At 38.4% G+C, this 13,401-nt stretch overlaps 2 protein-coding genes across 4 annotated transcripts in view; both read right to left on the bottom strand.

Moving 5' to 3' along the window:
• Positions 1-41: 41 nt before the first annotated feature.
• LOC149738723 (uncharacterized) lies at positions 42-11,393 on the bottom strand. 2 transcript variants are annotated; one of them, XM_089874374.1, is made up of 10 exons: positions 11,255-11,393; positions 7,383-7,610; positions 4,771-5,043; positions 3,443-3,659; positions 2,790-2,895; positions 2,103-2,259; positions 1,217-1,360; positions 1,064-1,164; positions 546-670; positions 42-433 (listed from the first exon to the last, which is right to left on the bottom strand). In XM_089874374.1, exons 2-10 carry the CDS (start codon positions 7,519-7,521, stop codon positions 355-357), a joined length of 1,341 nt encoding a protein of 446 aa, XP_089730500.1. In that variant the 5' UTR covers positions 7,522-7,610; positions 11,255-11,393; the 3' UTR covers positions 42-354. The 2 variants fall into 2 exon arrangements, with proteins under 2 accessions (XP_089730500.1, XP_089730499.1); XM_089874373.1 differs by lacking the exon at positions 11,255-11,393 and adding an exon at positions 8,401-8,583.
• LOC149738722 (gonadotropin-releasing hormone receptor-like) overlaps positions 11,347-13,401 on the bottom strand; it is a 33,503-nt gene continuing 31,448 nt past the window's right edge. The window contains exon 8 of one of the 2 annotated variants that reach the window (XM_089874378.1): positions 11,347-13,114. In XM_089874378.1, the coding sequence (XP_089730504.1) occupies positions 12,847-13,114 (268 nt within the window). In that variant the 3' untranslated portion in view covers positions 11,347-12,846. The remainder of the gene's footprint in view (positions 13,115-13,401) is intronic. The other variant, XM_089874379.1, reaches the window with a different exon arrangement.

Here is a 13,401-nt window from a genome sequence, read left to right as displayed (position 1 = left end):
AACACATTTTCTATACATACAATCAAAAGAGTGCACAAATATTGAAAAACTCTGACAAACAGCTTGTTTATAGACTGAAGCATGCAAGACAAGCGGGAATATTTTACAGTGCGTTCAAGAAGAATAAAAACAATAAAAGGGCAAGAAACCAAGTTTACAGATAAAAATAAGCAACAGAAAACGGGTAAGTTTGTTCAAACTCCTTAAAAGTAGTGCCACACACTTCCTACAGCCATGGCACATATATAGCCTACTATTTCCTTTTCGGCGTGATAAACACCCCCAAGCTTAATCCACATTTTGCATGGCGAATATGAAGCAGCAAAAAGCAAGACAATTTTAAAAACGTCTTTGTCAACGGTGTTTTGCACAAATTTTCCGAACTAGATTGTCATCTTCATACATAAACCTTTTTACAGACACAACCGAAACTCTGTTGTTAAAAAACAAGGTAAAAAAATTGCATTTAGAAAAAAGAAGACAAACGTATTTTTTTACATAACTTTTGTGTCGTACCCCTACCCCAAAAAGTTTAAATTACTTACCGAAACCAAACACATCCGTCAAACGGAGCTTTAAATCGTATTTTCTGTCTCAACATTTTCTTTGATTTGTTTTTGTGGAACAAAACCTTTCCACCACAATGTTGCGTGTGTGTGGACTTTGATTTCTACTTATCAAAACATGAATTAGATTAGCAAAAGAAATACAAATAAACATTTTTAGTTTGTATATGGTGTTATGGTGCCAGGTAAATCTGAAGAGAGACTTTCCGGCAATTTTTCTTGCCATCGGTCCTTTAAGATCACAAAACAAACAATTCTATCGGAAAAATGCGTGAAATAAATAAGTTCGTCGCAACACAGTTTACGGTAGTTGTAAGCCGTTTTAAACACAGAGGTTTTGTAGTTCTGCGGGGTAATATGGGACACCTTTAGCACATAGTCCAAATATCCTAAGACAAGAAAAATATAATGAAAACATCTCCTATCTTATCCCACCCTACTATAATAATTGTCTTGTTCCAGTAATCACGCCAACTACATTTTAAAAATGGTCCCACCCTGTCTGCAAGCATTGGCACTCCACACGAATCTCTTTCCGTTGTGATTTTAATTTGATACGCACTGAACCGTCTCCATTTCGAAGTCGTAGAAATTTGAACTGCAAACATCTGTTAAATTTTTAACACCAAGTATAAACAATTTTGTCATACGTGTGAATTTTCTTCGTGGTCTGTAGTTCCCTTTCTTCGTAACTCGTATGAATTTGAGAACATAAATTGGTTTTCTTGGATAACTTCGTTGCCAATTTGATTTCAAAGGTAAATTTAGGTTAAAATGATCTTCACATGCTGGTTCTAAGGAAGACAAATACGAAGATATGTGCTTTCTTGTTAAATTACTTTTAAGAGACGTGCTATTAGTTTTTGACTACCCTTGAGAAGGCTTTGACATAAGGTTCATACGCGGTATAACACTTTAGCTGGTGGGGCATGATTTGGTACAGGACTTGTTTGGAGCAACGGGAAAACTTTGTCATATACACTAGGTGCTGTGCGTCACAGCAGGACCTTCTATTAAATGAACATCATTCTTCTCTGAGCTCCTACAACGTTGCAACTATGGGCAATAAGATTTATTATATAGAGTTGGCCCGTTACACGGGCATCCAATATGTGCTACAACTTATTAGGAACCATTGGATTGGAGCAATGTCCGGAAAGTGTATTGTCCAATAAGGACGCTAAAGCTATCAATGGTGTCACTATTTCGAGCATTCAACCTTGTATCCTACGGTTACGAAACAAGCGCCTAATTTTTGACTTATATAATATGTCACTTAAGACATATAATACTGTCGGGTAAGGTGGGACACCTTGAGCACATAGTACCAAACATCCTGGTCGTTTTTTAAACAATCAAGAACGGTCAATAGGAGTCGCTAGGTACGGTTTAATAAATCTTTGAATGTTTACTACCAAATGGGGTGTAAAAAAGAGAATGAAAAGGTGTCCCATCTTCCCCCATACTACTACAACATAATACAAAAAAAAACATTATTTTACAAGACATCTCCTTTATCAGGCACCACACGTTTACCTGTCTCCTCATTTAATTTCTTGCATTCAACACTAATAGTGGGTTCTGCTCTCCATGATCGTTGCGACCCTTTTGTCGTTGACCTCCATTTGCCTGTCACGTCCTTTGGGTTCAAGGCTGGATCTGCAACACCCAGCCAGCCCTTCCGACTGCCAATCTGCTTAAGCGGAACATAAATCAGCACAAATGTTACACAAGCGTGTAGTCGAAAAATTATTTACATGATTGTGGAATGAAAAGAGAGTAATCACAACCACATATGGCTATATTGTTGAGAGTTTCTCGAATGAGATTTCTTTTACTGTAATATGGGTTTAGTATTATAGTAGGGTGGGGGAGAGGGGATACCTTAAGCAGATAATATCCAAAAATCTGATTGTGTTTTAAACAAAAAACAGCGGTCTACGGAAGTTTTATTTGATTTTATATTTGTTTTAATGACTGTTGTTTTGCTGGTATAATTCCCTTTTAGTCGCTGTTTCAATTTAAGTTTAAAAGTTTCACTTTATTGCGACTGCTGCGCATTTTAAAGGTTTAAACTTTACATGCATGCATACCTTTGCAAATACCACGCTAGGGAATAAAGTATATGTATCAAATTGGTCATTACGCTGAATGCATTAAACGTCTTTGCGTTTTAAAATACGCACCAAAATCTCCTGAAAACTATTCGTCAAAACACGTTACCTTTGACCCCACCAGCCATCCGCCTGGTTTCTGACGACTTGCTTTGAAGCGGGAGAGGAAAACTGGATAATCGAAGAGTTGACTCTCACTTGAGGGATTAACTGACCTGGTAATATTGAAAGAACAACGTAAATCAATTTGTGGCTATTATATTTCTTCCCACACATATCGAGGTCTACAGTCATATACGGTATGTACCCACGGTACAGTACTCAAAAGCACACAGACACAGTCTTATTGGTCAAGACGAATAATGTAACCTGTTTATGCTCGCGTGGTGGAGCAATATGGCAGTCGTTTTACATGGTGTTCTGATTCACACATTTCGTGCTGGTTTATGAGTAAACACATAGCATTTTGTGAGTTAAAAAAACTGGTTTGAAACGTATCTTGCCTAAAGTCACACTAGCCCACAACAATAGCACCAGCTTCGAGGCCCGGACTCATAACCTCTAGGTCAGAAGGAGTCGCGGAAGAAACAAAGTGGCGCCAAAAAGGTGGAGCAACGTTTAAGTAAAAAGCGGAGAACTTAGACTTTCTTGTTGCAAATAAAAAAAAAAGGAAATGCCTTAACCCTGGCGTTCTTAAAGGTGTGGTTGCAAATAACGAAAAAAGATGAAAAAATAGGAAATTATAAAAAAAAACGCACTCACCCTGGGGTTCTTAAAGCATAAACAGAAGCATTGAGATGCGTTTGTCCTGTGATCTCATATTCTCCCATATAGTAGAGCCTTGGGTGTCTTCGAGAAACGCAATGGTTAAACTTAATAATTGAACAGTTGACAAGTTGTATATTGGATCTTGATGACACGCGAGTGTCAAGCAGCTCAACATCGGTTAGAGCTCTGCCTGATGTAGCCACAGAGCGCCCTGTTAAATTTTCTACGTTAAAAGAAGCTTTTAAAATGTTGTAAAAAATCATATAAAAGGACTGATACACACCAATTCAAAAGCTACAAAGTTTAGGCCATTTTAGACCTGTTTTACATTTAGAAATAAAAAAATGGGGCAGAAAACTCACTCGGACGCCACATATATACATTGATAAAGGAACCTCGGTTTTCATAGAAATATTAGGCCGTAATACATTCTCATATAGCTTTTATATATATAGGTATTCTTTATGCATGCGACTCTCGCATGCTGTAATGCATGAATCTTTTTAATTTTATAAAATACGTTCCTTCAGCGACATGGCGTGCAATGAGTTGTGAAATATAGTGCCCTTTGTACAGCACAATTAAAATTCCCAATATTTATCAACCTTGAAAAATGTTGGCCCAGGTGTAAAAAACAGGTGATAGCAGATATACGACGGGGTAAAAATGTCTCCTAAATCATAAATGTGTAATCTAGGTGTAATTAGTTTCTGTTTTTGTCTTTACACAACACCTTGTTAATCAAACAATAACAGACGTTTGCTGTAGTTTGAAATCCAGCTATATAGTAGAATAGGGGAAGATGGGACACCTTTTTATTATATTATTTCGTCCCATTTGGTGGTAAACAAAGAACATTCAAAGAATTATAAAATCGTAGACCGTTGGTAATTGTTTAAAACACCATCGGGATATTTGGATATAATGTGCTAAAGGTGTCCCATCTTCCCCCAACCCACTATACCAACAAACGATTGAATAATTAATTGAAATCAGATTGGTTTGTCAGCTTTAGGATACAATCTTGTTACATGGGCGTGCTGCGGTTTAACTAGATCTGTTGTTTGTTCCATGTTAAGTTTTATAAACACGGCGCAAAAACCAGCGGAAAATTGTACCTTGCAAAAATGAGAAGTGCTGGATAGAACACTTAATATATTTAATAACCGGAACGCTGATTTTATCGCCATCCGGTATTCCATTTAGACCTCAACTATTTTGACACGCTGTAAATGGGGATTTTGTATTCTGAGCTTTAAGAATACAAAATCCGTCAAAATAATTGCAGTAAGATAAAGGTATAGGGTTTCATATTAACTCACTGTCGTGACGACAAACTCCTCTCCGTAAAATTTCGAGCGGGATTTCCTTCTTGCAGGCGACATATCTTAAGTGACAGGGTGACGCGTAAGTGACACCGTCGGTGCCACAAACAGAGCTCCTCTTAACCAAACGCGAAGTACGGCCATGGCCAGGTCTACCGTTGTAGTACACTCTTCTAGCCGAGACGTCGGGGCATTCGATGCAAATGCATTCCCCTCTTAAGCACTCAGCGTTTGGCATGCAGTCGTACTTTGTCGTACATGTTCCAACAGCTTAAAGAAAACAGCCATGTTAACTTTTTACACAAAACAGTTACGTATCCATTGTGGTAATGTGATATAGTACTTTGGGGTAAGGTGGGGTTCCGACAGCACATAAATCCTGTATTTCCTGATCGTGTTTTTCACAACATTTTTTGGAGTAAATATAATGCGGGTATTTGTTTTGTCAATCTTTTGTTTACTACCAACTGCGTGGAGAAAAAAGTATAAAAACACGTCCCATATTACCCCCCTACTCTGTTACGAAAGTACTCAACTGTAATATAAGAGGGAACTCTATACTCATGACTCCCATAGACCGTTGTAAATTGTTTAAAACACGCTAAAGATATTTGGTTATTGGGTGCTAAAGGTGTTCCGTCTTACCCCACCCTACTATTTGTTGATTTCAGAACTCAAATCCAAGCAGATGTACAAATGTGTGGGTTATTCAAGCTGTCTGGTGCATTATATTACAGACGACCGCTATCAGCAACCAAGCAGGCTGGCTAATACCCGTAATCTCGCGACAGAACCCCAGTTGGTAAATGACAAAACGGCGACAGGAGCTATCAATACGAGTCTAGCCGCGTATTAGTGCTTTATCACTATGGACGTAATAATGCTCAAAAACACATAGCGCTGACCTCAGCAACTAATATGAATCACGCGGTGCGTTCTATTTTCGCGATCATTATCGTAACCGCATTGTTAAACGATGCGGTGTGTTCTTCCGACGTATAACAACACGCCGTGACGTGAGTCTTAAAGCTGTCAAACAAGGGCGTCAAGTCGATGTTCTTCGCGTAGACCTTTATAGGAAACCAATTAGACGCACACTGAAATGTTGCGGTGCAAGTCTACTAAATGAAACGACTAAATACCTCAGTAAGGTCGTACGAAGTTAACCAGACCCAATCTTCGACATTTGAAACGAAACGGGCGTTGATTCATAAACTACTTGGGGAGTAAACGTGAGCGTTAAATGCCACCCGTATTGAGAAAACAAATGCTAGATTTACGTTGCGACAACCTACGAATTTAACCAACCATATGTTGCATAAAAAATCGAATTTTAAAACCCTATACTAATCTAAAGGTTTACGGGTTTTTAAGCATTTTATTCGCGAAGGTATCTTTCGTATTTTAAAGGTAAATTATGAATAAATGAGTGAATGTAACTTATTTATTCTTACGTGGTGGAGCAACGACAGTCGTTATAAAACAGGTGCCCTGTTTCTTACACCTCCTGCTGCTTACGAGTTACCGTTCACCTAAATTTGTGGGTAAATATTTCGGGAAAATATTTTACCTTTTGTGTAATATAGAACTAACGAATTAGATTTTTAAAAAGCCATAAGGAACCAGTGGGAGTAAACAAGTACCAAAAAAATCCTTAGAAATGAATGACTTCCAAGAAGTATTGCCACAAGCGGTAAAATTTGGGAGCAAACCACAAATATTCCCAAGGCGCAATAAACCGCAGTCAACAGTACTTAGAAACCTCTTGAAGAAACCAAAACAAGTATTGCTAATGAGCGAAATACCATAAGGTCAAACCAACCTAGCGCTTAAAAACTATATGAGTTTGGAATAAACAAGTGACACAATGTAAAAATTTAAAATTGGTTAGTGGTTTACAAAATTGATGTTTACTTTCTTTGCGTATACCTAAATATATATGGTGGGAGAAGACAGTACACCTTTAGCACATAATATCCAAATATCCTGATCGCGTTTTAAACAATTAATATTAACCTATGGGAGTCGTGAGGATACGGTTTTATAATTCTTTGAATGTTCTTTGTTTGCTACTAAATGATACGAGAAAGTAGAATGAAAAAGTGTTCCATCTTCCCCCTGCCCTACTATATATTAAAATAAACTGCATAATTCAGTCGGCCAGCAGAGTTCATATGGGTTGGATTAAATGTAAAGGGGATTACAATGGTCATTGAAACCTCTTACACTTATCGTTCTATTTTATGCGCAAAGTGCTTGTCGAAGACCTGGGATTTAGGCCAGATTTGGCTATTACTTCATAACACATGTCGTTACTTTGTTTACACATTAATATAAAACCCGTGTTATAACGAACGTTTTTTACGCGAGGCTAAATGGGTTATAGTACTGTGGGTTCAATTAGTATACCGTTAGCACCTAAATCCCCTTATGGCCTTTTTCATGTTTCTGTTTTGAAAAGTTAACAACGTTATTTAAAAGTCGTGAGGATACGGTTTTATAGTTTTGTATATATTCTTTGTTTAGTACAAAGTGGGACTTAATTATAGAAAAGTAGAAATATGTTCCATTTTACCCCACCCTACAATACCTTTATTTTATTTACGTACCTTCACAAGCCCCAACGCTTTGTATATAGATTGTCCTCTGTGTTAAACATCTTCGACGTTCCAGATCGCAATAATTAGCATATGTGACGTCATCATCGCCACAAACTTCCACGTCCGGCATCCCGCTGTTACACGTCATTTCCGGGCATGCGCAGTGGGAATCGGTTGGCGAAGTGAAATTGCACACACCTCCAAAGAAGCACGAGAAATCATCGCAAAGTAGTTCACCTAGAAATAGTTCCTTGGATAATCTGTTGATAATTTTATTTTTTTGCAAAAGAAACGGTAAAATATTGTTATTTCATTTACATTTTTATTTTTTAAACAAAAAAACGGTAAAAATATTACGGTTTGAAGGGACGGAATAATGGGCCAGCTATATAGTTTAAATCCTACGGCGTGTCACTGTGAAGATCATCGCCCTTACAGAATAGATAATAATAATAAGCGAAAATCAGTGGTCTTAAAGATACAAAATTCTATAAAAATATTTAAACGGGGGACCGTAACATTTTAACTATTTCTCAGTGAGATTATATTTTATTGTGTAGTAATCTACATGGATGAGACCCTGCAGCGAGACACGACAGGAACCATGGGATTTAGACCAGATTTGGCTCATTATCGCAACTATATGGCCTGCGACGTAACTGCTTAGAAAACGTATTTTTAGAACGTCGAAATATTGAAAGTTTTGTTGCATATATAGTTGGGTGGGGGAAGACGGGACACGTTTAGGACATATTATGCATACATCCTAATTGTGTTTCAAACAATTAACAACATTCTATATAAGTGCCGTAAGGATATACGGTTTTACAATTGTTTGAATGTTCTCCCAAATGGGACAACAAAATAGAATGAAAGGGTGTCCCATCTTCTCGATCCCACTTTAAAATATTTATTTGCAGTTTACTATGTTCAAAGGTAAAAAAAAGTACTTTGAATTTGGCGTTCGGATTTCTTTAACGATGTTTAAAACTAGGTCTACCATTCACCAGCACATTCCGTTACCTACCTTTGCACAGTCCTAGAAGCATGGTATATATCACGAAACGAAACATTGCAACACCTAAGACGTCTAACATTATACACAATTCTCTGTGAGTAACACCTTTATAATTTTTAAATCAAGTTGATTACGAAAAACACAGCAAGAGTAAGAAACAAACTTCCATCGTTTTTTCCTCTTGTCTCCGAACCTCGCTCAAGCTATAGCAGGGTGCGGGCACCGCAAATCACAAATTCAGCTGATAAGCTACCCTTCGGTGCCTGGACGTATCCTAATACGCAACAAAACCACTCTCGCACGGCAGACGTAGTCTGACCTTGCTATGAACCTGTCTAAACTGCACACACCATGCATCCGAGGTCTAAGTGCAAAACCACTTCGGACCTATAGCATGCGGATTTTTCGCTAGTAAAATGGCAAAAAAACTAAGAATCGGTTTGGGAGTTAAAAGTGCTGTATAAGTCACGTTGATAATACACTGCTAAAGTCACGCTATTTAAAGTACTGCTGTGCGGATTTCTCATAGCTACCAATGGTCAAATATAAAGTCGTGTCGGGAGTTATAAGTGGGCCATGGTACGCCATATAGAAAAGTCACGCTGACATAACTATTGGGTCATTTCTATACGCGGGTACAATTAAAGTTTACACTACTATTTTTGGAGTTTTTTTGTACATAAAGTGTTTTCGTACGATAAATTCATGAATTGATTATCTTTTCCCAAATTCTCATCTCCAGACATGAAGTTCTAAAGTGACTTCCGGGGTGAATTAGGCAACGATAAAAATCATAAAAAGTTTAAAACATAGGTTTCGTGACTTTATAACACATTTTATCGAAAGCTACTTCCGCAAATACGCAAATTAACTTTAGTCGGGGTGATGTAACGACAAATTTATGAATATCAACCGTATAATTTACTTCATTTTAGTTCGAATAATACACTCTGTTGACCGACCTTCGCCCACCGAAGTGCTGAATTATAATTTTTACTCCAATGCGGCCCTACCGCGATACACAGGGGAGATTTTACCAACAGTATGCGCATTGTCCTGCTAACCGTTTGAACATGAAGCGTTCATGTTTCTCCAGCCAATTGTAAGCGCTTGTTATAACAAGGGTGGGACCTCAATTTGACAGACTGTAAACTTCAATCTATTTGTTTTGACCGTGATCCTTTATAACGTACGCTCAAATACACAAGCTGCGTAGCAAGGGTTAAGATATTAGCGATGTTTTTCAAAGGCACCTGCAGCATTATGGCAATTAGCCAAGTCGAAGAAAAACCAAACACGCCCTCACCTAGCAAATTACTATAAGCATAGGTTTACGCTAAGCCGTAGTTTTTGCCAAACAGGACTGGTTCTATATCTGCAACCGCGTCTTCTTGCACACCATTACCGCTTGCAACCATATAACCACTGTAGTGCTAGCAGATGCTTATCAGAGCGTCTATAATCCAGTAAAACCTGGCATGCCTCGCGTCTGAATCACCAACCGAATTTGCAGCAGCAATCATTCTAATCTAGCGGTTTGGATAACTCACGGCCACTGAAGAAAAAATCTAAACCGAGCTGGTAAAATCAATTAGCATGCGGTAGGGTGGAAAGAGTTAGGACAACTTTTTAAGCTATTTTCTCGTCACACTTGGTAGTAAACAAAGAACAGTCAACGAATTATAAAAACAGATTCTCATCACGGCTCCTACAGACCGTTGTTAATTGTTTAAAACACGATCGAGATATTTAGATATTATATGCTAAAGGTGTCCCGCCCCCCACCCTACTATATATATTAGCCAGCTTAAGATAAATTATTTAAAAGGCGAGATTGCGACTGAAATTCCTTGACTGAATGGAACCGGCCACCAGCAGATTTTTAATGGCAGTGGTTTGATGGTGGCGAGTTTTACGACCATTCGCCGATGACAGGTCAATAAACTAAACTATGTTTTCTTAGCCATCTTCTGACACGGCAAATAGCAAGTTTAATGGGCGTCTTGGTTAATTCTATTGCTATTGCTACCACGTATAATTTGAAATACAGTAGGGTCGGGGAAGATGGACACCTGTTTATTCTTTAGTCTCGTCCCATTTGGTGGTAAAGCAAGAACATTCAAAGAATTATAAAACCCTATCCTCACGACTTTCGTTGACTTCCATTGTTAATTCTTTAAAACTCGATTAGAACATTTAAATATTATGTGCTAAAGGTGTCCCATATTCCCCTACTCTACTATATATATTTAGTCCAGTTATCCTTAGCGGCCACCTACGTCACAAACGACCATTTTGACCACCGTGACGTCACGACCTTACTATATCCGATGACCAAAACAAACAAACTCTTTAAATCTTAAACCGACATTTTTACGTCCTAAAAACGAGCCCGCCTTGCTGTAATGAATGTCCGTTACGTTCGAAGACCTTTTAACCCGATGGTTTTAAAATATTTCGACCTTTACTTCAATTTGGTCTTCGAAAACGTAAAACCTCACAGAATTGTCAAATGACATTGGAATTACTTTTCGTCACGTTGTCAGATGCGTACTTTAAATTTGAATTAAAATGTAAAAGTACTAGAATTAAGCTATACTTGCACTAAAGCAGCCAAAATTCAAGGTGTGCACTATTGCTGTAACACGTAAACCAATATCGATGGCGGTTTTCGGAATAAAAGTACCCCTATTTGTCTCCTAAATTGTCGCAATAAAAAAATCACCCACAAAGTTGGTATACATGGTAATTCACAGGCAGCAGGAAGTGTATGAAAAAGGACACCCGTGCTGCTGTTATAACGACGGTCGTTCCCGCCACACGAGGATAAAAAGTTACATTGATTCATTTAAACATAATTTACCTTTAAAACGAAGATGTTTACCATTTCCTTTTTTAATCGGGTCAACTTACACGTCGCGATTGCATTTCAGTTGAGGTATGGACAGCCCTGTGCACATTGAATGCGTATTTATTTGGCACGGCATTACACGACTGTATCGACGCAAAATACAAAGTTAATATTTTACTGAAAGCATTTCCCGGACGACAATATGGGAACATCGTATACACCTGTGACGCGAAAAGTTAATTTAAAACAATGCGGGATTATTCTAGTGTGGCAAGCGGTGCATACCAGCAGTAACTATAATGTGAGTGTTTGGGTAATGGGCCATGGATTAGGTATTTAAAAAATGGCCAATTCATAATGGGCAAATTCTGGCCTAAATTCCAGGACCCCTGGCGTGCCTTGCCGTAGAACCTCACCCATATAGAATGGAGTAGAATTATAATATACGGCTATCGGCCTATATAATGCTAAGACGAATTAGTAAGAAGTGAAACAGCTACATTTAAGGAAGTATTTATAAAGTTGCGGATTCGGCAACGTTATTAATAGTTAGCGGACTGTTGACGTTTAGATGTTAAAAATAAGGATTCAATATAAATGTTTAGTAGGTTGGGGTAAGATGGGACGCCATATAATATCCTAATATCATAAATGTGTTCTCAACAATTTACAACGGTCTATGGGTGTCGTGAGGATACGGTTTTACAATTCTTTGAATGTTCTTTGTTTACTACCAAATGAGACGAGAAAATAGGGTGAAAAGGTGTTCCATCTTCCCCCACCCTAATAAATAACAACAAGAAGTGAAACTATTGACGAATGCTGCAAATTGAACTCGTAAAACATAGAAGAGTAAATGTCGTTCAATTTTCCGTTGAAGCAAAAGTAAAGGAATGAAACAGAAACAGAAATGGGGACGAATAAATTCGAGTGCTGTTGGGATCACAAATGGGGATGTCCCGGTAACAATTTACAACGGGTGGAACTTCTGCATTTACTCGCTGGGACATTTTAGTATGGGATATAATTACAAGCAAGGTATTGCACAGAAAACGTATGGCTGGCGAACGTAGCGTATCTAGTACGTGTGCAGTGTATTCTTAAGGTTTGTCTTATGTGATTAAATAGTAGGGTGGGGGAAGACGGGACACCTTTGGAACATAATATCTAAATATCCTGTTTTAAACAATTTACAACGGTATATGGGAGTTGTAAGGTTACGGTTTTAAAATTCTTTAAATGTTCTTGTTTACTACCAAATAGATTAAGAAAACAGAATGAAAAGGTGTCCCATCTCCCCCCAACCTATAATTTTTAATGAACTTTGTCGGATTTTCTTTTAAAATTTGGAACGATAGTATTAAGCGCCAATTGGAAGAATATAAGGGATCGTTTTGCCTCTTCAAACACCTTAAAAATATCACTACGTATGCGTTGAAAACATATAATGAACATCACATCGCATGTTGTTTTCCAGGTACCATTATGGCGACACGCACGGAGGGAAGCCGGTGTGGTCGGACTGCCACGCCTTTGATAAAGGTATAAGCTTCCGCAGTATAGTTGAACCAGGATGATTACGTCATGGTGACGTCACGATGACGTCATACTCGTTCGTCACAACAGCGCTTAGTCGAAAGCTCTCCGTTTGTTGGTGGAACTTGAAGAAATATTTCCTGTCTGTTGTTGTTTTTGTTGCATTTCCCGGCATTTATAAAGGGGACGCTGGTGGCGCGCAACACAGTACGTTCCGTTACAGGACTGAGGAGAGGTGAGCTAGCTGCTCGCCCGGCACGAGGGTGAGGATTTCCTTCCGGCAGGTGGCGCTGGCAAGACCCGAACTTCTCAGAGGCTCGGCGGGATGCTGGTATTCTAAGAAGGGTAAATGAAGAACTTAAAATATGAGTGTACGTTTGTTTGGAAGTGAATTAGAATTACTGCGAAACTAAAAGGAATCGATTTGGTTATTTTTTCATGTAAACTTAAATTAAGCCAAGGATTATTTGAAAGAAACATGACAACCATGGTTATGCATGTTAGCATTATAACCCGCCATTCAAATCACATCAAAACAACGATCAAGCACAACAAGCGAGCGCAGCATGCCCGTTGATACGTTGGTGGTTACAACATGCAGCGACCGATTATTATGGAGTGCG

The sequence above is a fragment of the Ciona robusta genome, chromosome 3 (assembly GCF_009617815.1).
Source record: "Ciona robusta chromosome 3, ASM961781v2".
NCBI lineage: Eukaryota > Metazoa > Chordata > Ascidiacea > Phlebobranchia > Cionidae > Ciona > Ciona robusta.
Note: the sequence above shows the minus strand (reverse complement) of the source record. Positions and strands in the feature narration are given on the sequence as shown.